At 38.0% G+C, this 24,068-nt stretch overlaps 2 protein-coding genes across 3 annotated transcripts in view; one reads left to right on the forward strand and one right to left on the reverse strand.

Moving 5' to 3' along the window:
* Positions 1–218: 218 nt before the first annotated feature.
* NOPCHAP1 (NOP protein chaperone 1) lies at positions 219–7,146 on the forward strand. Its single transcript, XM_071728720.1, has 4 exons — positions 219–340; positions 1,531–1,617; positions 3,297–3,433; positions 4,909–7,146. Exons 1-4 carry the CDS (start codon positions 271–273, stop codon positions 5,089–5,091), a joined length of 477 nt encoding a protein of 158 aa, XP_071584821.1. The 5' UTR covers positions 219–270; the 3' UTR covers positions 5,092–7,146.
* Positions 5,081–24,068, reverse strand: part of ALDH1L2 (aldehyde dehydrogenase 1 family member L2) — a 33,833-nt gene continuing 14,845 nt past the window's right edge. The window contains exons 6-23 of one of the 2 annotated variants that reach the window (XM_071728698.1): positions 23,774–23,863; positions 22,597–22,731; positions 22,077–22,202; positions 20,659–20,750; positions 19,685–19,832; positions 18,841–18,960; positions 17,628–17,755; positions 15,962–16,112; positions 15,205–15,275; positions 14,988–15,093; positions 14,532–14,619; positions 13,680–13,773; positions 13,339–13,435; positions 11,975–12,073; positions 11,267–11,432; positions 9,901–10,006; positions 8,581–8,780; positions 5,081–7,397 (exon numbers count right to left, since the gene is read on the reverse strand). In XM_071728698.1, the coding sequence (XP_071584799.1) occupies positions 7,342–7,397; positions 8,581–8,780; positions 9,901–10,006; positions 11,267–11,432; positions 11,975–12,073; positions 13,339–13,435; positions 13,680–13,773; positions 14,532–14,619; positions 14,988–15,093; positions 15,205–15,275; positions 15,962–16,112; positions 17,628–17,755; positions 18,841–18,960; positions 19,685–19,832; positions 20,659–20,750; positions 22,077–22,202; positions 22,597–22,731; positions 23,774–23,863 (2,073 nt within the window). In that variant the 3' untranslated portion in view covers positions 5,081–7,341. The remainder of the gene's footprint in view (positions 7,398–8,580; positions 8,781–9,900; positions 10,007–11,266; positions 11,433–11,974; positions 12,074–13,338; positions 13,436–13,679; positions 13,774–14,531; positions 14,620–14,987; positions 15,094–15,204; positions 15,276–15,961; positions 16,113–17,627; positions 17,756–18,840; positions 18,961–19,684; positions 19,833–20,658; positions 20,751–22,076; positions 22,203–22,596; positions 22,732–23,773; positions 23,864–24,068) is intronic. The other variant, XM_071728708.1, reaches the window with a different exon arrangement.

The raw sequence follows: 24,068 nt of genomic DNA on the forward strand, positions 1-24,068 counted from the left end.
ATATATGTTTATATATTTATATATTTCGTAAGGGGAATTCTCGTCCTTTCTGCGTTGTTAACCCTGGACTTTCAGGGCTGCAGGTTACCGGACGAGCGGCCCATCTCGCACAGCCCCCGAGGCCCGGCGGTACCCCCGGGGGGGCCCCTCACCCCCCTCCCCTCTCTCTCCGCCGCTTCCGCGGGGCGGCTCGGCTCCTCCCGCCCGCCAGGGGGCGCTGCGCCCGGGGCGTTCTGCTTGGCCAGCAGCCACTTCCGGTCCAGTAGACGCATGGCGGAGCCCGGTGGACATGGGGGCCCGGCCGCCTCTCGGGAGCTGCTGGCCGTGGGGTGCCGAGGGGGTGAGAGGCCTCCGTCAGGGGAGCGGGGCCGGTCGGAGAGCCGTCACCGGGTGGTGCGGCTCCGCTGTTCAGGCTGAGCTGGGTCGCCTGGCCGCCGGACCTCCGGACCGGGAGGGACGAGGCCGGGAGTGAGGTGTCGGCTGGGTTGGGGTTGCGGTGAGAGGGTGGGCAGCCCGGGGGAGGCTTTTAAGGTCACCCGAGTGCTGTTACTCCGTGTTTTATTGCATCCCGCCGGTTGTGAAGAGCTGCGGTTTTCGCGGGTATTGCTAGCATAGTGCGAAGTAAACACGGGTGGGGAAAAAAAAGGTAAAACAACTGTTAAATTATTACGGACAATCGTGACGACGTTTCTGCAAGGGTAAAAAAATGTTAAGCGGAAAAAAAACATCGCTGTAATTAACGATAAAGGGTTGGTGGCTGCGGTGTGGCGGTCGTAAGAACTAACTTGCCTAATGAATGCAGCTTTTCCCAGCATCGTTTGGGTTTTACGGTGCTGCTCATGCAAATAGTTAATATTGGCACCACAGATTCTGGCCTTCGTTCAATTGATAGCCACCCCAGTCACACCCAGAGACATGAAGGAAAGGATTTAAATCGGTGTAACACGAGCTGTTGTGCCAGTATCTTTTGCTGTTGGGTAATTTTTTGTGCACTGATAATTGTCATTAAATAAGTCTTTGACAGAGGTAGTGGAAGAATTAACCTGCAGATTCCAACCAATATTCCATGTGTTCTTTCTTCCAAGATGTGCAGTAGCAGATGATAATCAAAGAGAACTCAGTTGAAGAGCTTTGCACTCCCTGTTCTTGTACTTGCCTGGTAACTGCAAATTGTAGAGGTAGTGAAGACAGAGAGAACGTTTCTGCTCAGCCATTTGAGTATCAGATGATAATTCCCTTGCCCTGAATGTGCCTGATTGCTCTCTCTGCTTTCACAGCTGCTTGTGGTGGCAAGTTCTAGAAATTCACTGCCTGCTACAAATGTGAACAGTGAGGTGACCACCCCAAACAGACATCTGTATATAGTATTAGCAGGAAAAGAGACTGGAGTTTTGGAGGCAGAGAAGTTTTTTTTTCCCCATGTTTAGCCACAGAAATGTGGGAAGGTCAGAGGAAAAAAGATTAAATCATCTCAAAATTTGACATTTGCTGTTGAAATATGTAAACTTTCATATACTTGTTTGTTTCCAGGGCTGGAAGAAACCTTGTTGATCCGTTCAAAACGTAACAGCAAGAAGGCCACGAGTTTACAGACAGTCAGGATGCCAAGAAGTAGTGGTAAGTGGCACTTTGTTACTGCAGCTGTGTCAAGCAGCAGGTAACCTCTCTGGCATAATTTGCTTTTTCTTTAGTGCTCTCCTTGCATTTAGTAAAAGGAGAAACTTGTGATCTGTTTCCCCTTGTGCCAGGGCCACCGTTGCAGTTGCACATCCCACAGGTTAATCAGGGAACTGCTGCTTCTGCAAAGACAGATTTTGCAATGCTGGGTGGTGCAGCTGTTGAGGTTTAGGGGCTTTACTTCTCACAGAAATGATCCTGCTGTCTGCATGAAGTGAAGTAGTCAGGTTGTACCTTCAGTCTTCATCTGGTCAGCTGCTTTCAAATGGATGCAAGTCACGTAGGTCTCTTTCAAACTTTATTTTTAGTGAACATGCTGGCAAAATTATTAAGCCAGACCATATAACTATTCATGCATAAGAACTTAATTTGAATGTATGAAGAAAACTTGTTTTTTTCTTTAATCAAGCTGTGGTCTATGTGTCTTAGTCAAAGCTACAGAGAGATTAGTAACATTTTCTTCCATGTAGCTCCATGTGTAGGATTGCACAGTGTAAAAATTGTTACTCTTTGAAAGTATCTTTGTGAGTTTTTCTCTTCAAGAAAATATACCACAGTTCTCTAGTCTCAGATTTTATTTTTTAATTTTTTTTCCTGATCTGGGCTTCTTACCTCTTTTCAGAAGTAATATCTCAGTATAAAATATGTGGTGTAAAAAAGCATGTAACTTAGAAGGGATTCCTGTCAAATTATTGTATTTTTATTTTGTGAGTGAGCTGCGATTTAAAAAGTTTTAGAAAAAAACAATTTGTAATATAGAGTTTTTCCTTGGATAAAAGTCTTTATGAAGATGACAGTGTTTTAAAGGTAGTTTATACCTGTCAGACTTCTGTGGAGATTGCTCAGGATAGTACCTCTTACTTCACAGAGAATGAGAACTAGTAGTTGGCTCATCTATGTGTGTGGACCAGAGATTATCTGGAGAGTCTCTGGAGGCAGGTGAAGGTATTCCCTGACTCCATGGAAGAGAAATGCTTGTGATCCTCCTTAATGACACAAATAATCTTAAAATTGTTGGAAAGTCCCACTGAGGTTAGAGCAGTATTTCTGTGGAGCATCAGTCTCTCAGTATTGTAATTTCTTTTGAATCCCTTTTTGAATATATTGAACTTTCTTTGGTACAGCATGAAATCTGTACTGCAGTTAATGTTTCCATCTTACTTGAGATCTTCATTCCCTACTTTAATTGGGAAGAAAGGGGGACATGGTTGTATTTCCATTGGAGAGAATACTGGTGTAGAAGTTTCTTAAGATGGCATTCCATACGTATTGAAAACTATGGAATTTACAAGCAAGTTTTCTATAAACTTGTCACATTTGGGTTTAAGAATCCAAATGGAATAGGTGACATGATTTCTTCCTGCACCACATGCTGTCCAATAGATTTTATACCTCTTTGCTGTTTATATCTTGGGAAATTCAATAAATCCTCCTTTTAAAACATCTTAAATGTGGCAGACAACTAGAAATTTAAACAGAAATTGAATATGTTTAAATGCACAGATTTCTGAGGTGTGTATATATATATATACACCTCAGAAATATATATATATATATAATCTAACAAGTACATGTTTGTGTATGTATATATCTATATATGATAATTATTTCTTTTTCAGTCTTAGACCGAGTACAGGCCTTTTTACCACAGATGGCACATGCAAATGATGAGCTAAGAAGAAAAATGGTAACAGCACCAGCTGACCAATTTGATATTGAAAATCTAGACAGTGCAACAGAAAAAGTTATAGAAATGGTAAGTACTGTATTTTTTTGGTTTATAAAGTAAGTTTAGAAGGTATGAAAATTATTCTATCATTTTAGAGTGAGCTAATTTGATAGACAAGGCTAAGTCTTTACCATTTTAGTCTGTGATCTGCAAATCCAAGATATATAAGAAATAAAAATCCTTCTTTGGTTAAAATTTACTACTTGGTTTTAATACTTGCATAATTTAAGGACTTAGAATGAAGTAGTTTAAGGACAGAATAAGATACAGTTTTGAATCAGCAACTCTGAATCGAATCAGTAAGTAACAAATTGTATTCTAAATGTCTCATGGGTAATTTGGCTCAGCACCTGAACAGTGCAAGGTGCAGTAAGGCAGTGCAGAAGGCTTTAGTGTAAGAGTAATAACTGGCTTTCAGCTGTGCTTCGTAGGCATTTTTAGGACTGGCTAAAGGTCTTCAGTTTAGAAAAATTGTTAATGTTCTTATGATCCTTTGTGACTGGTATTTGTCTATTTATTTATATTCAGATCAGTATTTTCTTTATGTTTCTAAATAAAGTGCTGCAGCCACGTGCTCATGTAAGAAAATTAAGTATGAAGGTGATATTACACATTCATGTCCCAGCCAGCTGTCTTCTGGCCTGCAGACCCCTAAGATCAAAGGCAGAGATAAGGCAGCCTGGGGTTTGGTGTGTCAGAATAATTTATTTGCCATTGGTTGCTTTCAGAGTTCTTGTAGATTTTTAAAAGATTTTTCATGTGTCTGCCAAGTGTCTTGGCTTTCTGGTAAAGAAGCCAAAAGATGTAATGATGAACATCTTTGCACTATGTACAAATCACTAAAGTAATTTATTTGTGTCCCAAATTCCTGTGTTTTGCTTTGCAGCATACAGAAAGTGCTTGAAGTGCTGATTTTCAGTTTAAGACAGATATTTTCAGAGAAAAACAGGCCTCAAAAACCATGGCTCTGTGTTTGGGAATACATGATCACTTTTGTTTCAGAAAATATCCTGGTGATTTAAACTACTTGATATTCTGTAGTAGTTGCAGTGTCATGAACACTACTAGGTTCTAATATAGTCCTATATTAGAACTATATTAATATATATACACACACATATCATGAGTATTTATATGCTCATTGTTTTTCCCTGAATTCTTTACTGAAAATTATTTTTGATGCCACCTGCTTGTCAGTTTAAGTACCTGATTTAGACTATCCGAGTTCAGCTATTAACTCATTTCTGTCTCTGATAGTGATACAAAAAATGGCTTTATGTTTGCTGTTGGACAATGTGAATTACAATGTAAATATTAGGAATCTGTTAATGATACTTGTCATAAACCTAGGAGAACACAAAAGTCTTTCTAATTGCTGTTTTTTGTTTTCTTATGCTAGTAGTCAGTTCCACGTGTTTGCTTTGTGTTTTACTCAAATGCTAGAAATGGAACAGAAATGGGTTGACTGAGGTTGGTTGTTTTTTGTTGTTTTTTTTTTCCAGAATGTGGCTGTAGTTGAACTGAGTGATTCTGACACAGATGAAGAGATACTAACTTCAGAAGATGACTCAGAATCTGAAGATGACTGCACAACTGATGAAGTCACAATAGACAACATTAAGTTTCCGAAACAAAAGGGAGAAAAGGGCAAAATAGAAATTTTGGACAGCAAAGTGAATGAGTAAATCCATTTTATTTCCCTTTAAAAAATGCACAACAAAAACACAAAAAAACCTGCAAGCCCAAATCATGGCTCCTTACTTTGAAGACTTGGCCCTTAAATGACCTTGTTTTCCCAGGGTGGCATCCATCAGGATCTTATGAAATGCTACGGTTTACATAGTGGAGATCCAGTCATGACAAAGGCAAGCTGGATTTCTGAGGAATTAAGTATGGTTTTATTCATCAAGCAATGTGGAAATGAACTTCATCATAGGTTAAGAAAGCAGCTAGAATTTGGGCTACTTGAACTAGTTAAAGGTCTTGGTTTTTTGCTTTTATTGAAGAAAGATTTTTGTAGTGTGCTAGAAGTTCTTCCTTCAAGGGCAGGAAAGAGTTAACTAAGAAAAGAGCTTTGGTTTTTTTTTTTATTCCATGTCCTGTGAAGTGTTATGTACAAGGTCTTCAATATTAAACATTATCTTAAAGTACATTAGAGGTATGTCTACATTGCATTCATGGTAATAACTGTTGACCTTAGCCACTGCTTTAGTGCTCATTTCAAGATGAGCTGGCATGGGTAAGGACAGCTGTGACAAAAGAGAGGTCAGCAAAGGATTACTTATCCTCTGTGACTGCACTGAGCTCTGTGTCACTACAGGTAGGTTACCAGCTCACCTGGAACCTTTGTGGCCACAGTGCAGATACTCTTGGTACTTAAATGGCCAAATCTGCCTCTGAGGTGTTACTTTAAGCTACACTTTCCATCTCTCACTTCCCTTGCCACATTTCTGTCCTTTCCGTGTTGTTCACAGCTGTCACTGCCAGAATAATCAAGAGGTGAATTTTCAGCTGGTGTGTACTTGGGTTAACTTGGAACAGTTGTGAAACCAAAAGCAGTGAAAGTGTGCCTTATTCATGCTTACCTCAGATAGATCAAATGCAGGGATTTGGGCAGCTGTATTTACTTTACAGATTGCTTTGCATTTCAGAAGTATCTGTCATGCTCCTGGATGTCATTGGATGTTTCTTAAAGAAACTTTGTATTTTCTATACCATGAAAGGAAAATTTTCTGTATTTGCTCAAATACTAAACTTAATACCATGACTTGCAACCTGCCATTATCTACAGAATTTATTTTGAATTCCATACTTAAATCTATAGTTTAAGATCTTTTTCTCTAATATTTGTGAAAAGGAATAACAATTATTCTGGACTTTTTTCACAAAGCAGCTTCTTAAAAATAGAGAGAGCATGTTCTACTGGGATTGCGTGGTTAAACCACACAACATTTTAGGGAATGGAAAGGATGGGAATCAGAGAATGGGACTGCAGATCAGATTAAGCTTTGGGTACAGCTGTAGTCTAGGAAGAGCTGGGGTCTTAGCAGGCTTACTTTGTTAGATAAGGTCTCAGTCTATGGAAAACTTCTTTCAAACTGAAGAAGGTTTGAAAGCCAACATTGTAACTCAGTCATTTTACAAGAGATTTCCCGTAGATTGAAAAAAAAAAAATAATGAAATACAAAGTATTAATGCTGTACAAAACAGTGGTAACAGTCCTTGCGCACAGACAAAAAACCCAGTGATTTTAATCCATTAACCTTTCAAATTGCAGGCAGATCACACACTCCATATCAACAAAAAGATAGAAAATATTTTGAGTAACTTTAGCTTGATATGCATAGTTTAACACCGATGTTGAACTCTGTATGTACTATACAAAGATCATTGTAAGTGCACTTTCTTGCATTGAGTTACTTCTTATGGCACAAAGGTTTTCTGTACTGCTGAAAAATCACCAGAGCAGAATGTTTTGTTGCTACTGTAAAACTGGAACAGGTTTATAGCAAAAGTAGCATAATAAGTATAACTTAGTTGAACTTCAGGAGAAGCCTAATGATTAAGGATTTTAAACAATCATGTAAATACTGTGTTCGCACAAATAAGAAGTAGGCATGTGAGAACTCATTTTTCAGTTACATTTAAAAAATAAGCCAAAATGTTTTCTTGGGTTTTTTAGGGGTATTGTGCTAACAACTGCTGCTGCATAATTTAAATAAATTCATGTTAATTTCCAAGTGGTTTTATTTTTCAGTGAGACTAAAATTTGGACCTGATTTATAGAATTTTTTCCATGGAATAGGTGTGTGTTTGTTTTTAACTTGGAGCACTGCAGTCAGCATATCCTGGGCATAGTATTAAGTGCTTCGTGGAGTCATTAGACATCATTAAGATTCAAACTCCTCTGAAAGTTTCCTTTCCAAGTGAGGCTGTTAATATTCCACAGTGATAGCCTTGGTTCTAAGATATTCATGAAGAGCTTCTTCACCTGTACAAGCACAATATTCACCAGTTAGAATAGCAGCTAAATGAGAGGCTGTTTTCAGAGACTTATTAAGAAAAAAAAAAAAAAGTTGTAGCCAGTATTTGAGTCCTTAAGAAACGAAGTGGAACTAATTAATTTACCCTCCCACTGAGATTTACAGAACTGGTTTGACAAGAAGAGGCCAAACCCAACAGATGTGGAAAGAAAAATGAGCTGGAGTTTGACAAGCAGCCACCTGAGTCGGTCTGAAGCAGTGGCAGTCTCAAGATGGCCATGAGGGGCTCATGGTTGAAGGTAGAAACTTCAGCCTGTGCTAAGTTTCTAGGCAAAGAAGCTGAGTAGGAGTTGTTGGTCTCTTTTCCTGATACTATTACTCATTTTGATCTCAGAAAATGCCTGATGCGTGCTAGACATTCCAAAGGCAATAATCTGCTGCATTGCTGAAAATTTTTTTTCTTTCTCTCGTCTTCTTTACCACAAGGCTTGGTCTGCCCAGACTTGTAAAGTTTTTCTTATAGAATAAACCTTACTTTTTTAAAAACTGGGCTTGAAAATACTAGACTTATGTATCTTTCCGTGTGACTGCTGGCAAAATTTGATGGCATTTTAAGGCATGAACGAGTTTTCCAGGTTCTTACAAGTTTAGAGTAGAAACCTAAATTAGTGTTCTTCCTCCGGGAATGGAAAGAAGATTCTGGCCAATACCTTTACTGCTTGATGCTGAAATTTCATTGCCTGTACACTGCTCTGGACAAGCTGTAACGCTCCTGCTCTGAGAGGAGTTGGGGAGGAATATTTTGCATGCCATGGCATTATTTAGTAAATGTACAGGAAAGACTGAACTGGGGGTGTTGAGGTGAGAGTATGGGAGAACGGAATAGGAACCAGATTACTGTAATAGGAGGAATACAAGAGATGCAGGAAATGCATCCACAGCTCATGTTTTACAGCTATTCACAGTTCACCTGCCTGTGCTAGAAAAAAACCCAACAAACTCACATTACCTTCCCCATAGATTCCAGCCTCCCCCCCCCCCCCCCCCAGCCCACAAAAGAAATTAATCAATGTTAGTTAAGCTTAACAAAGCATTGAGGTTACAGATGCAGTAAACTAGCACAAGTAAGGTGGCTTTTTTTGATTGATTTGGACTGTCAGATGAGAAATGAGGGAGGGGGCAGCAACTTACCTAAATCTTTCCCAAAACCAGACTGTTTAAATCCACCAAATGGTGCTGCCACATCAGTTTTGTTGTATGTGTTAATGAAAACTGTTCCAGCTTCTAGCTTTTCACTGATGTAGAGAGCTTTGCTTATGTCTTTTGTGAAAACTCCTGAAGCTAAGCCATATTCTGTGCTATTTGCCCGTCGCAGCACTCCATCGATGTCCCTGTGGGGGAAAGGAATCACTTAATTGCAGATAGGTAAAATAAAGTAGTATTAGCAACCTTTCACCTTAAATGTCATCAAAACACATTTTCAGTGTGTCCTCTCCAGTTAGGCTTTTAAAAGACAGTTTATTAAGGATTGATTTGTGTGTCACTCTGACAGTTCTGTGGAAATTCATACCCTTCAAACTTCCAAAGATGATAGCCTTACATTTCAGTGGATAAGATCTACACTAAGAAATGTCAATGGACAAGATGCACCACGCATACCAACTGTGCTCAGCTACAATACAGTTTGGGGATTAGAGCAATATAAAATACATGTAAAGCAGAGCTTGGCTGCAGATGATTCACCAGTTTGCTGAACTTTTGGCCCTGCTTTACATGCTAACGGAGAATAGGTGCTGAAACTCAGACTTCTATCGAGATACAACTTTTCATGCCATATCCAGAATGCTATATTTACTATTTGCATCTCATCTTCCAAAATCCATAAGAATAATTTCAAGCTTTAAAAAATTCAATCCAACCCCTTATCGCCATACATAATTTATAGATACATAAAGTGTTATCTATGTGGCTGGTTCCCAACTGCATTATCAAACTGCAGAAAATGAAATGTGGTGGAAGGAGTTACATGAAGTTTCTGCACAGGGTTTTAATCTCCTCTGTGTGTAAAATCCTAGGATTTGGAATGAAAGCTATTAAAAGTGGCAGTCTACAAAATACACAGAGGGATTTTTATTTGCATCAGCAATGTGCCAGTGTTACACAATGCACAACAACACTGTTTTTTCATGACAAATAGAAAAAGAAGTGTTTCCAATGGAAAAAATACACATTTTTTCATTTGATCAAGCTTTTGCAATTAACACATCAACTTCAACACAAATGTTTCGCTGTCTACTAAGACTTTTTCAAGAACAGGCAATTAGAGTTGCATTCTACCCTGTCACACTGCTAATAGCATTAGTTCTGTATTGGTATGGAGCAGGATACCCTTTACTAAAAAAAAGTACAGACTAGAAGATTTATAAAATCATCCTATGTATGTTATCCTTCCTAAGATTAGAGTGAAAATAAGACAATAAAGTTTCTAACAGTAACTGGTGTAGAACATACCCATTCTTAAATTTAGAAATCACCATCACAGGTCCAAAGGACTCTTCCTGGGCAATATACATATGGTCTTCAACATCTGTGAATACAGTGGGTTCCATGAAGAAACCTAAACAGAGAACAGAGCATCATGTAAGGATGGTGAAAATGCTTTGTGGTTTGTATTGTCCAGGCAATCTCTTTTCCATACTTTTAGGTCAGAGATAAATTGAGACTCAAACCAGGAAATATTGATATGAGCAAAGTATGAAGGGAAATGCATGTGTGTAAGCACCAGAGAAACAAGAGAAAAAGGGTTAAAAGAGTGGCCTGTATTGATCAGCATAACAACATCTCATGCCAGAAGGTCTTAGTGCCACAGTCCAGGGGAATCTTCAGGGGAAAACCCTGCAGTCTTAACAGCAGGGGGGCAAAGTTACAGCATGTCACAGAGGTCACTCCTGTTTCCTGTTACCCAACAAAAAGGTAGTCTGTAGCCATAAAGATCTGAAGTCCAAACACAGAAAAAGCTGTTGCATCACCTTTGCCGAAGATTTCTGGAGGCTGAAGCAAAGGAAATTCTTCTAAAGGGTCCAGAAAGCTCTCCAAAAACTATTTCATCCTTGCCAGTCAAAAACTGTCCTGGTGTTATCCACAAGCAATCCTGGTCACCTACATCTTGGTGAGTGAGTGTATTTCAGTGTGAGTGGGTAAAATCAGCTTCAGAGGTTTTCTATATCTGCTTCCCCTTCCCATATGTTTTCCCATTTAGTCTCATTACATGGATTTCATACAGTTACAATCTCATTTTATTTTCAGATGCAATCAATTGTATTTTGAAGTTCTGATACAAAAGTGTATCAGAATTTTTCTTCTGCTTTATTATTGATAAAGGACAGATGTCTATGAGAAAACGTTGACTTCATACCTTCCCATTATACATATTCTTTCGATAGCAAAAAAAAAAGGCTTCTAATAATAATACCTTATGTAGACTCTTCCAGCATTTTCCTCAGTCATCTTTAGTGCTTTGTTGTAATAGATATACTTATGGCTCTTGATATTTCAAGGATGTTGCAAACAAGGCCTCAATGGCTCACAAACAACAGGAATGAATGAGCACTGTATGGATTCATCTATGGATGCTCTATGTATGGAGCATCTATATGGATTCCCATACAGACTTGATTCTAATTCAATTCCATATATTATGCTTCAGTTGCACAGCTTCTCTTAGTGGGAAACTTGAAAGCCCTGTTCTCAAGTATTACCTTGGGTTTAACTGGTACTGTTCCCATGATATTATTACTTCACATACTGCAGCAGAGGCAACCATAATGACTTTTATTCAAAGTTTAAAAGCTCCAGACATCTTTGAACAGTATTTTACCTGGTCTGCGTACTTGTTTTCCTCCATACACTAGAGTGGCTCCTTCTTTTACCCCAGTTTCACAATATTGCAGCAGCTTTTCCAAATGTGCCTTGTGATTTTGTGGGCCATGGTCTGTAGATCTATCAAGTGGGTCGCCAATTTTCATCTTTTTTATTTCTTCCACCTAGGGGTTACCCAATTAAAATGAAGTTACAAATAGTAAATAGTTGTTGAAGTGGCCAGTGATCATTAAGTTTAGCTCTAAGAAAAAGCTGCATTCTTAGAAGACAGAAAGCTCTTCACTTTCTAACATGAATCTTCTTCTGATATCTTATGTTTGATAAATCTTCATTTTTTCTGAAAGATTTTCTATGCTGTTTTCATGTATTCGTTCTCTGCTATGAAGATAAGCATGTAAAATGTAATCATTACCATTACTCAATGGTAAATGAGTTATCACAGTGATTCTTGAGCTAAATAAATGAACTTTCCAGTGTTACAGTGTGGTGACTGCTGGACTGCTGATAATAACCTTTGTATTATTCCAGCTACACTTCCAATATGCCTTTTTTAAAAACTTCACTGCAGTCTTCAATCAATAAGGGAGCAATAATTAGAATTTAAACAACTGAAAAACTGAAGAAACATAAATGTCTATATATAGACTAGTGGTTCTTTGTGCCTTTGTAAAGGATCAGCTTAAACTTTGGTCCTTGAAAATCTTACCACTTTGCTAACAAATTCATCATGGATTGATTCTTCCACAAACAGCCTCCCAGCTGCAATGCAGTTTTCTCCTTTGTTGAAGTATACTGCTCCCATACCCTGGGGAAAAAAAAAACCATATTAATATTTATATTCATTCTTTTGTTCATTCTTCCTTTCATTCTATTCCCTTACATGAAGGAACATCATCAATGCCACAAGCAGTCTCATAACTGGCAAACACTTCCAGGGAGACAAATGGCTCAGGAGATGAACCCATTAGCACCGTTCTTTCCATTTCTATCTGTGTTCCAGAAAACACTTTCTGCAGCATCTCAGAGAAGAGGGCTGTCAGCACCATCAGTGAACATAAAACTGAGACTATCCACTGAGCAATACTGCTTTTTACTGCATGTAGCAGGAGAAATAAAATTCCTAAAAGGTGTTTTTCTGGCAGCTGCAATGGCTTAGGGTCTTATTGTATGACTGGTAGCATGTGCTAGTGTGAAGAGTGTGACAAAAAAGCATTGTTTCACAATTATTTAAAGCCACCAATGCCAGGTAGAGCTCAGAGTTCTGTTACCCTCTCACTTCTACAGATGAGAACAGTGGCGGGGCCAAACTGTGCTGACTGCAAAGTTTCAGCTTCTACTGTTTTCCACTCACTGTGCAGTCACTCCAACCCTTGTCCTGTCAAAAGGAACCCCAAAAATGGGGAAACTGTATACCAGTTTTCTCCTGCTCCCTGTACCTGCTTATGCTGGTTTAGAGAATTCACAGAATTAGCACTTTAGGTAGGTACAGAGTGAAAGACCTTTCTTTGCTTCTTAGTGAGCAAACTACATTGGCTGTCATTTTGATGAATCGAATTACCTGAGCAGAAAATAAGCCCCATAAATCCACTGAATTTCCATTTGCACATCCTGTTTATGAACTTCAGGCACATAATGGCTTGTTGGGAATGTGGATTATGGGGACTGATGGAAAATAAAGAACTATTTATGGTACTAGAAAGCTCACTCTGTATTTTAACTCACTTTCAGGCTTTAATTTTTAAGTGCTATTTTTCTAAGTGTCCGATGTTGACAATTCAATTTTAACGTGTTAACTTGGCTGCTGAAAATCCTTTCCATCTATACTTCATTGTTTCATTGTATTTTCTAATCTATCTTTCTTGTGGTACTGATCCCTGCCTTTTTGTTGCAGTTTAGTTGTGCTGGCATAAAGAAAAATCATGTAGAAAAAGTCTTTTTTCTAAGAGATTGCATGATTTTCCCTGCAAGGCCTCCCTGCTGCATTTTTTTGGCAGGTCAGGAAGAATATTGCAATAATGTGAGGATGTATCACAAAGGCTTCAAATATGTTTTACTTCTGAGTAACATTACCATTTTTACGGCTCTGTCAAGTTCACAGTCACTGAATATGATCAGTGGTGATTTACCACCAAGTTCAAGAGAAACTTTCTTCAGATTAGTGGCTGCACTGTAAAAAATAGAAATAATCATATAAAACCAACAATAAAATAGCTCACTTCATTATTTCCTTCAAATCACACCAAGTTAAAATGTATAAACCTTTATTTCCCAATAGTGACCTAGGGGAATTCCACATAAACATTGATATGTAGTTATGCTTTTCTATTACTGCTACATACACAAAATACCTAATAAGATACTTCAGAATTATATTAAACAGTGTTCACTTCTGAATCTTTTGCTGAGAGTACCTTTTCATGATCTGTTTACCAGTGGGTGTTGAACCAGTGAATCCAACTTTGCGAACATCTGGATGTTCAGACAGGTGCTGTCCCACTAAGCCACCTGTAGGAGTGAGGAAAACAGCTTAAAAGGACAGCATATAGGCAATTTTTCACTACTGCAGCAAGCAGCACTGTAACACAGAAAGAACTAACCATATGTCAATCAAGTACAAAATCACATCCTTGTTTATATTTGCAGCTTTATTCAGATGACTGTGAAAAATCACCTATTAGATAACTTGGATTCTATTAGTGTTTCCAAACTCCTCCATCTGTCTGAACATCTAGAGGATTTCCTCCCCTATATTTCACCACAGGTGGAATAATCTAATGCTAATAGAACTTGCCTCATACAGTTATGTTGTCACTTATTTTCCATAGAGGAAAGATTAAAATGGTGACATCAGATAACACAGGGTGAACCCTGATTTACCTAAAGTAAGCAATGCACATCTTATGAGCTTGCTGTAGGTCTCAAAGTCACATTTATATGTTTCCAAGTTATAATAAGATTAGGAGATAAAATGAACTTTTAAAATCAAGTGGAACATCTTTCTCTGTAACATTTTTTTCCTACTATTTTTGTGAACTTGTGAAGGGTAAAGGCTGACAGCTCTTATCAATAGCTAAAGCCTGGTGACATACAAATTTTTTAGTTCTGTTCTGGAAATATGTGAAATCACTGCATGATGTACATGCAAGTTTACTGCCTCTGAAGATGCATGCACTTATGTAATAGATCTTCAAAAAGGTAAAATGCTAGTTCATCAGTTGTAGCATGACATATTTTCTCAGAAAAATTACTAGTTGAGATTTTACCTGAACCAGGCAGAATATTTATAACACCCTTAGGAAATCCAGCTCTAGCTGAGAGTTCTGCAAACTTCAAGGAAGTCAGTGGTGTGACCTAGAGTGAAAACATTTAGATTTTTAGATTAGTTCTCCTATTTTCATGAAATGTGTGATGAGCACTTTTATATTCAATACATCTTAATTTTGATACAATTTCAATATTCTTACAATAACGACAACTAAAAGTGATGACTTCTTGCAGAAAATACTTCTTGAAAATGAGAGTAGCATCAGAGCAGAAGTGAAGACAACCAGTTCTTCAATCCAACCTTCTATAATCATGATAATTTGTATTATTATACATAAACTTTAAAATATACAATAGGTCAGCCTATGGTTGAAATCTGCTACATTGCCTGAACGACTTTGCCTGAACAAATAGTGGAGGACCTAAATCATCTGTACATTTCTTTTTGCTTTTACCTGAGCTGGCTTGAGAACAAGTGTGTTGCCTGCAGCCAGGCATGCTGCACTCTTCCATGCAAGCATCATCAGTGGGTAATTCCAGGGGATAACAATTGCACAGACACTTAAAAGTACAGAAAAAAAAACAGGGAAAGATTACATTTTTCAAGGCAGCTTTTGAATGGTTTTTCTGTCTGTCAAGGATGCCACTAAGAAGAAAAAAAGTGATACTTACCCTATCGGCTCTTTCTTGGTGAATGTCAGATTATGGTTTGGCCGGGCCTGGTTAATTGGAATTGTTGCACCCTAAAAGACAGAGGAGGGACAAATCTTGGTACTGTGTCATTGTTTTTATTACATATATCTTGGCTATGTAAGTTTGTTTTGGAAAGCCACAGGGGAGGCTTCAGAACCAGAAGCATTTCTGCATCAAAGAAAGGGGTGGGGATGCTTCTGCAGCATGAGTTTCTACAATGAATACTGTAGTCAGCTCCTGGGTTTCAGTTGGGTGAAATAAAAGCACAGAAAACAAAAGTATAGAAGAAAATAAAGCATGGGTCTGATGGACGAAAAAAACGCTGAATTTTGTTCTTGACTGTGGATCTTAAAGGTACTTGGGGAAACGCTGTTGACCCTGTGCCATGTGCTGTGACATCAAGTAAACTCACCAGCTTTGGTCAGAAGGTAACACAGCACATGTTTCTGCACTTACCAGCACGAGGACCACAACCACATTCTTCTCCATGAATAGTCAAGAGCTGACTTAGCATTTACATCCACTGTGACAACTGATTTCTTAGATATTTACAGTCACATTCTAGACCCATAGTCTCCACTTGGAAGCAGACTGTCCTTCTGTATCGCCAGGGAGACCCATTTTAGGAAAATTCTAGTTTTACTTTATTTTTTGATTCCTTGGTTACTCTTGCTAACACTTTTTGGCAGTGTAGTGAAGCATTGCCATTGATTATTTCCTTTACATAATCACTTGCCTGAATTTTGTCACACCATCCAGCAAAGTATCTGAATGTTTGCACAGACATTCCAATATGGGTCTTCAAAGCCAAAGTGTAGACAGCTCCTGAGTCGATGGATTCTATTGTTGCTAATTCTTCTTGGTGTTCTTCCATCAGATCTGCAAGTCTTTAGTAAAATATTAAAAATCCATATCAAAGACAGTGACATCAAGCCTTTGATAGCTTCAAATAATATTTGGTATGACAAAGAGTGGTAATTAAAGTTGCATTCTCACTGATTTTAGAGGTGGTGAACTGTAGCTACTGATAGCTAATATCAGTAAGATTTTGAACAATAGCCTCTTAAAGTCTGCAAATCATAGAATCATAGAATGGTTTTATTTGGAGGGGACCTTAAAGACCACCTAATTTCCACCATCCTGCCATGAGCAAGGATTCTTCCCACTAGACCAGGCTGCTCCATCCAACCTGGCCTTGAACACTTCCAGGGAGGGAGCATCCACAACTACCCTGGGCAACCTGTTCCTGTGTCTCACCACCCACACAGTGAAGAATTTCCTCCTAATGTCTAATCTAAATCTTCTCTTTCATGTTGAAGCCATTGCCCCTTGTCCTGTCACTGCACACCCTTGTAAAAGGTCCCTCCCCATCTTTCCTGTAGCCCCTTCAGGTACTGGAAGGCCACTATAAGGTCTCCCTGGAGCCTTCTCTTTCTCAGACTGAACAACCTCAACTTTCCCAGCCTTTGTAGGAGGGGTGCTCCATCCCTCTAATCATCTTCATGGCCCTCATTGGCTGTAGTAAAACTGGATGAAGACATGAACTGTGAAAACTTACCTGATTGTTCAATTATGGCTTTGTAAATAAAATAATAAAAAGAAAATCTGTACTCTTTCTCTGTTGTACTATCAAGAGCCAATTACACAATTGAAAGCAAACATACAACAACACAAGAAATGTGAAGTTATCAAAAGTACCAAGAAGGAGTACTCAGAGTCCTATCTTAAGATTTGGGAAATCTAGATTCTTAATGCTGTTTTGTGTTGTCTGAACTTGGACTAAAATACTTAAGTTTTAGATAACTCAAAGGCACACAGATGTCCAAAGGCAGAGTGCCTAACCTGTAAAGCAAATTGCATTTTATATGCCTTGGTACCTTTGAAAATCTGGTTCATGGTCTCCCTGTGCCTCAAGTTCTCCATCTGTTAGACTTACAAAGCCACACAGTGAGGTCTAAGTAAGACTGTGGTAAATATTATTGAGTTAATAGTAGATATCAGTGTCCTAAAAATGCATTTGCACAGACAGCTGCTATACTTTTGAGGAGGTCTTGTAATTTTAGTGGCTGCCTTCTCAGAGAGAATGGTATGTTTGCATTAGAGAACTGTTACATTCAGGCACATTCAGATCTCTCACATGGCAATGAAACAGCTTCATCAATGCTTTTCTTAAGCTTCTGTCTGGGTTTTGGTACTCAGAGGTATAATCAGTGCTCACATGTAATTTTTAAGAGGTTAAACATGCGCATTTCAGACCCTGTAAAGACTATTCAAAACTGGGTGTGAAACCTGAGGCCTGTAAACAGAAGTAGATTAGGGGATGGAACAGAGGTATTATATATATTCATCATATGAATACGCAACAGTTCTTCAGAGAAACAAAACAGCTGCTTTTTACACACCTGTACATGAGTCGCCCTCTTTCTCTTGGATTCATTCTTCCCCATTCACCATTTTCAAAGGCCTCCTTTGCTGCTGCCACTGCCTTGTCCACATCAGCCAGAGAAGCAGAAGATACACTGGCTATTACCTGTCCAAAGGCAGCAATGTGTTAGCTCCAGCTAACATGCTAGGATGTAGAATCTTAATGCTTCCTCCTAAACTTCTTGACTGGGTATAAGCAAATCCTTAATATCATCAACCCCACCAGCTGGCACGGGTGAGTCAGGTGCAAAAAGTTCAGCAACAACTGAGGCTGCAGAATTAGGAGGACACTGCAGGGATTCTGATTCTTTGATCTATCTCTCCATGTCAAGGTGCATCCTCTTAATATGATTTCACCCTGTCTTTCAAAATGTAAAATCAATGTGGTATCTTTATATGTGGTATTATGATCTAACATTTAAACCTGCTAAAATGACTCTTGCATGTTCCATTTCTTAAGAATGGAACTTCTGTTATAATAAGGCACTCAGTATTTTATGATTATTGTGTTCTATAAATACACAGACTGTAATTCTAACACAGATTTTTAATGAATTTTATTGATGTCCATAATGAGTTTCAGGAAAAGTACAAGAATTTGACTTCTGATGATAGTGAAACCTGTGGAATTGATTTCAGCAGAATGTATTTAGCCCAGATTTAATGGCAATTCCATGGACATTAAAATCACTTGGTTGAGTTGCTCAAGATTCAAGGCTTCAGGACCAAACTACCACTGCATGTATTTTCCCACTGAAGAGTCATTTTTCTTACTGGCAATTTAAAGGGACATTTTAAAGTTGCACTTGCCCTAAAACATCAGATTTCTAAAAGAAGTAAAATAAAAACTGAAGTTGATGCCTGACAGGACACAGAAATACTTTTTTAGCAACTAACCTATAGAAATTTTCATTTGCAAAGATAAACAAGAATAAAATAAAGGCAAAACAGGGCTGAGTATGGAAATTGACATAATAGTTGAGGTGGTGGTAGGTCATTTTTACTGTGCATCTTCACTAAAATGCAAAAGTCATAAAATATACAGACTGAGAAGTAAATTGAATGGTCAAAATCTTTTTAGGGATTTTTTAATGTGTATCAATGAACACTGTTCAGTTCAGTGGTTTATATTTTTTAAAAGGCAAAGAAATTGAAATCAACTGATATTGATCATATTTAGAAATTACTCACTGATCCATCTGCTGGATTTATAGTGTCATAAGTTTTTCCATCAGCAGCATTTATAAACAGGCCATTTATGAAGCACTGGTATGGCATATTCACTGTCATGTTGTTCACATTTTTTGAAACCTATGAGGGAAATAAATAACAAAACTTTTACTAAGATCTTTTAACAGGATTGCATTATTTATGGCAAATATTCACATTTTACAATGTATACTTGGCTGTTAGAAGTGGAAAAAAGAGTAAAATGAAATGGAAATTATATTCTCCCTGAACACCAATGACCAAACTCTGAGATAGCTAAGCAGATTCCTGTATTTTTTATTATTGGCTCTCTGTGTTCAAACCAATACTAAACTCTGGTTAAGACTGATCCAAGTGAACTTCAATCAAATTTCCAAATTCAAGAAATCCTGACTTGTTTAACAACACACAATCCTACTTTCACACAAAGGTTTTGGACAGACTCATAGGAGCACAATCCAGCATTGTTTGCCCCAGGAAAGCAGAAAGTGTAGAACATCCTGACTGAAGCATCCTGGCAGGACAGTGCAGGGGAGGCAGGAGCCTGTCTGGGAGCCTCTCTACTCATGCTCTTGATCTCCTGGTTTGTAGAACACCATAAGTGACATTACATATATATTTCCCTTCCAAAATGCAAATATATAGAAATTGTAAAAACAAACAAACAAACAGAAACATGAAAAAACAAAACAAACCCCCAAAAATAGTTTGTATGATCAAATATTTGCTTGCTTTCTGCACTCCAGGAGTCAGATAAAACACATTGTCTACCCTACTCCCCAAACCAGGAAAGACTAAGAAATAAAGGCAAAATACCAGGTCTTACATAATCAATTACTAATTCTTCTTCTTTGTCTTCTCCTCTGATTTTTCTGACAGCCATCTGAATAAAGTCTGCAAACTTAGTGGCCATATACACATCCTCATTCTGTAGCTGAAGTCCACTATGTTTCTGTTTGATCTCTTCTAGCATTCTAAAGATTTTGAAGACAGAAGAAGTTTAATTGCAAATGAAATCATTCTTCAGAAAATGGGATCATTAGGAAGGATCAAAACTGGGCTCCAGTTTGCACGCATCTGAAGACGCCTGTGTCTTTCTCTGGTGACAAGGCACAGAAGTTGTGCCTTTTACTGAAACTGTTGGCTTCACTGGGGGTGTTATGGAAAAGAAAATGTCATTTCTGGAGTACTCTTAGGTAAACTTTTGGAAATAAATACCAAATACAATCTACTGACTGTTAAAATATTGGACAGCTCCCACCAATACATGGAGGACAGTCACAGCTCTACAAGACAGGTAATAAAGACAATAAACAGTAAATAAACAACAAAATAACCCTGACATGCTGTTTTTATATTATGGCCTGGAATATCCAAGTTGCAAAAAGAAGGTAACAGAGGATGAACTCAGTGCACTTGTAAGAATGGGCTCCTCTTTAGTTCTGGGAGTTCTTTTCTCAGGCTCTTAATCACTCCCTTGATACTGAGATACCTGTCACTGAGGGCAGACAGGTTTAATCCTCACCACACTTGTCCATGTGGCTGACATTCTTGAAGCTGAGGGAATTTTGCTTGAATAGACAGAGCAAGATTCACCTCTGAAATTTGGGAGCAGCACAGCACCCCACCACATTTTCAAAGATAGGAAAGGGAATAGTTAGAGTACTGGAAAATACAGAAGAAATTGTTTGAGCTTATTTTTTTTAACACCACATGATCAACCCTGCTCTAAAAGCAAAATTACAACTTTTTTCCATTAACTATTGATTTAAAATATTTTTAATTTTAAACATATTTTACCTGACAACATGCATAGAGGATGCTCCTGATTTGAAGAAGTCTGTGGAATCTTCAATTACAGCAACATTGCTCAAAATTCCCTTCCAAATAGCCTAAAAATACATCAATATAATGGAGGCTATAGTTAATAATCTTCTAATTTCAAGAACTATTTATCAAACACTACTTTGTGTGATACCTGTGCCTGCAGTGTGTATTATTCAAAAGGATTCTAAAATGGAAATTTATTTTAAGGTAAATTTTATTATTCTAGAAATTTATTGAGACCTGATGTTAGCCAATTAAATATTTGATATCATTAGGTTACCAAAAATATTATTTTTTACATGTACATTTTATATTTCATCTAAGAAGCAGGCAACCTGAATGGTACAATGACAATAAATTTTAGGCACATCTTTAAAGGTCTTTATACTCCAAGTAATAACTTCCTGTTGCAACATGGGAAGTCAGAAAAGTCAAGGACAGCCTGGAGCACTTTGCTACTGGATTGTTGGCATTTCTAGCACCTGAGCAGAGCTAAGAATTAGTTTAAGCTGCATGCTCAAGATGGAGATTTCCACTAACACAAACACTGAAATAACCATTAATGTGATATTTCAATTAATTATAATTTGGGTTCATAGTTAACAGGTAATGTCACTAACAGAAGAGCTTATTTATTTTTCTATTTTCTTTCTATTGTCTCAATTAGTCAATAGCTCCAGGCAGCATTTAGGTTGCTGGCAAACTCGTTCAAAGTAATCCCATAGCAAAGCAAACCAAAGCAGCAGTTTAAATATTGTTTTATCAGAGTGCCTGAGCTGTACCAAAAGTCATTGACCTTGAAGCAGAGTCAGCAGAAGTAAAAACATCTGTGATTCAGCTGCTCTGGCACAAAAATTAAACAGCAGATGTATTTAACAATATTTGCTGAATTTGTATTTAACAGCACATACAGGTACAGGGAAAAAAATGCTGGTTTTCTCTTTCAGACTCTTGTTCTAAGACTCCCTGGAGCTTGCCCTCTCAGAGCACCCTGAGCTAGTGAGAAACACCCCGGTGAAGAAAAGGACTCAGACTTATCCAAGTCTGTCAGTGTTGAAAACCTCATGTTGTAAGGGAAAGGTCCATTTGCTTTTCCTCACTCCCACCTTCATAATTCATAGATATTTACCATAACTGACAGTGCAATACTTGTCTTTGTATCACTTGTACCTGAAATAAAACTTTCTAGAGTTATGTATAAGTGCCCTAGTGAATTCCCAATTCCACCTGAATTAATGTCAGTAAATAAAGATTCAACTCAATACTCTTTGAATATATTTCATCAAAAAGCAATTTGCATGGCTAAATAAAATATATGCCTTGTCTATAATGAGCAGCACATCATGCTTTTGTCTGAATTAATATCCTGCTAAAGCAGTTTATAGAATTACCCTAATATCTTCTGCCATCTTTTTCTCCTCTTCTGTAAGCTCCAGGGTAGTTGTTTCCTCAGCAGAGAAGTATTTAGATGCAGGGATCATTTTTCCATCCTCAAACTGCAGATTTCTCACTAGTACCTAAAATATGAGAGGATATGATTTTAAATTATCTGGGAGGCAATAAATCTTAGTGTGAGGAGTTCTTAGGCATTGATGCAGTTATTGAAATAGTCATACAAATGGCTGGCAGGGAAGCTGCCACAATACAGATGTTTTAACACAGGCTACGCCTCCCTGTCTTTTGGATTCTCTCATAATAATTTTAATTCATATTGGAAATGAATATGGAATGAGTGAAAAGCAAAACATGAATGTCTTCTCTATGGGATGGTAGAGGATTAATGAAGTCCAAGTGAATTAGCTCTCTGTCATTAACAGCTGGATTTGTATAGCCTGACAATTTCACACTAATTGCACATCTTGCTAAAACAGCTCCATACAAGCACATGTTTGCTGGTTTGAGCAAACTTACCATCTTCCCATCATTACCAAAAACGACTAGACCATTCTTGGTTACAAGTCCAGGTCTTGAAGCACCTTTTATTGCCAGCTCTTGTCCAGCAGGCACAGAAGCATCAAGTAATGATGAGCCATAAAAAGTAACCGCCTGAAAGTAAATGGAATTAAAAGTTCACAGATTCTAAACATGCTCTAAATTGCCAAAAATTAAATTACACTGTTTTGAAGCTTTAATGTAATGTAAAGAAACCAGAAGTACCTACACATGGGAAACTTTTTACATTATAACTGGACCTTTACAACCCAGGACATGTAAAACTCTGATATCTGCCTAAACTTGCAAAGCTGCTCAGCTGCAATAACCTGCATGCCAGAAAGGGTTCAGGAAGGGAATCAGTTTTTGTCAGTGCATGCAGAGGGTGAGAGAGAGCCTGGCAAAAGCCTGACTGTGACTGCAGGAGCCCTGTTCTGCTCCCAGGCTGTCAATGCTGAACACTGCTTCACTCTTGGGCTCTTCTGGACCTTCTGGGCTCTCAAATCAACATCAGTTCTTGGACATTAGGACAGAATCCAGATTCTGGAGCAGCTGACCAGCAACTGACTGATAGTTAAATAACAATATCCAGGCAAAGCAGCCAGAAAAGGTAATTTGATTTTGAAAAATATTTTATGAAGTACAATGCGGATCAAATGTATGGTATTTTCAAGACACTGAAAGCAAGGAGTTGGTTTTGGATAGACCCCTGCAAACTATATATACCAAAATACCTTTAAAATAAAACCTCCTTTGTTATTTCAGTAGCTCACAGTTTCATTTTGTTATTAATATTGTGATGTTGCCCACTGTGAAGCATGGGTTGCATTATACTGTAATACACGCCTGCTTCCCAAAATGACCAGCACGTCCTGGTTCTACCCTTCTTAATTATTGCTTTGTATCATGCCCAAATTAATTTTTTTCAGATATTGCTCTTATCTTTCTTAGAATTAAATGGAGCTATCATTAAAAAAAAAATCTTTACTGTGCTCTGTACATTTTTTTAGATGCCTGTTCTATATATATACAAAACACACAGTCAAGAGCTACTCCTATGTAACTCTCACTGGTGTTCATCTGTATGCAGACTTCTTCAGTTTCATAATAAAAAAGTTCAAAAAGAGAGAATATTCTTCTGCTTTTCAGACCATACCTGTCCATCTATTGTTGCCCATGCTCCAGGCACTTTATCATGCCCTCGAATCCAATTGTGCAAAGCTGCTGCAGGTTGGTCCCAGGAGATCTAGGAAATCAAAACATGACAGGTAATTCTTCTCTGTTTAGTTATAAATCAAGTGTTTCCCTATGTAAAAATTATAAATTCTCCCTGCTTCTCTTTCAACTGTTCACTTGGTTAAGAACACAGAAAGGTTTTGGTCTAGGAAAGGAAGATCAATGATCTCCAGATGGTGATCATCAAAGATCTAACAAAGGGGATGCTCCTAGCA

The sequence above is a fragment of the Heliangelus exortis genome, chromosome 1 (genome assembly GCF_036169615.1).
Source record: "Heliangelus exortis chromosome 1, bHelExo1.hap1, whole genome shotgun sequence".
Taxonomy (NCBI): domain Eukaryota; kingdom Metazoa; phylum Chordata; class Aves; order Apodiformes; family Trochilidae; genus Heliangelus; species Heliangelus exortis.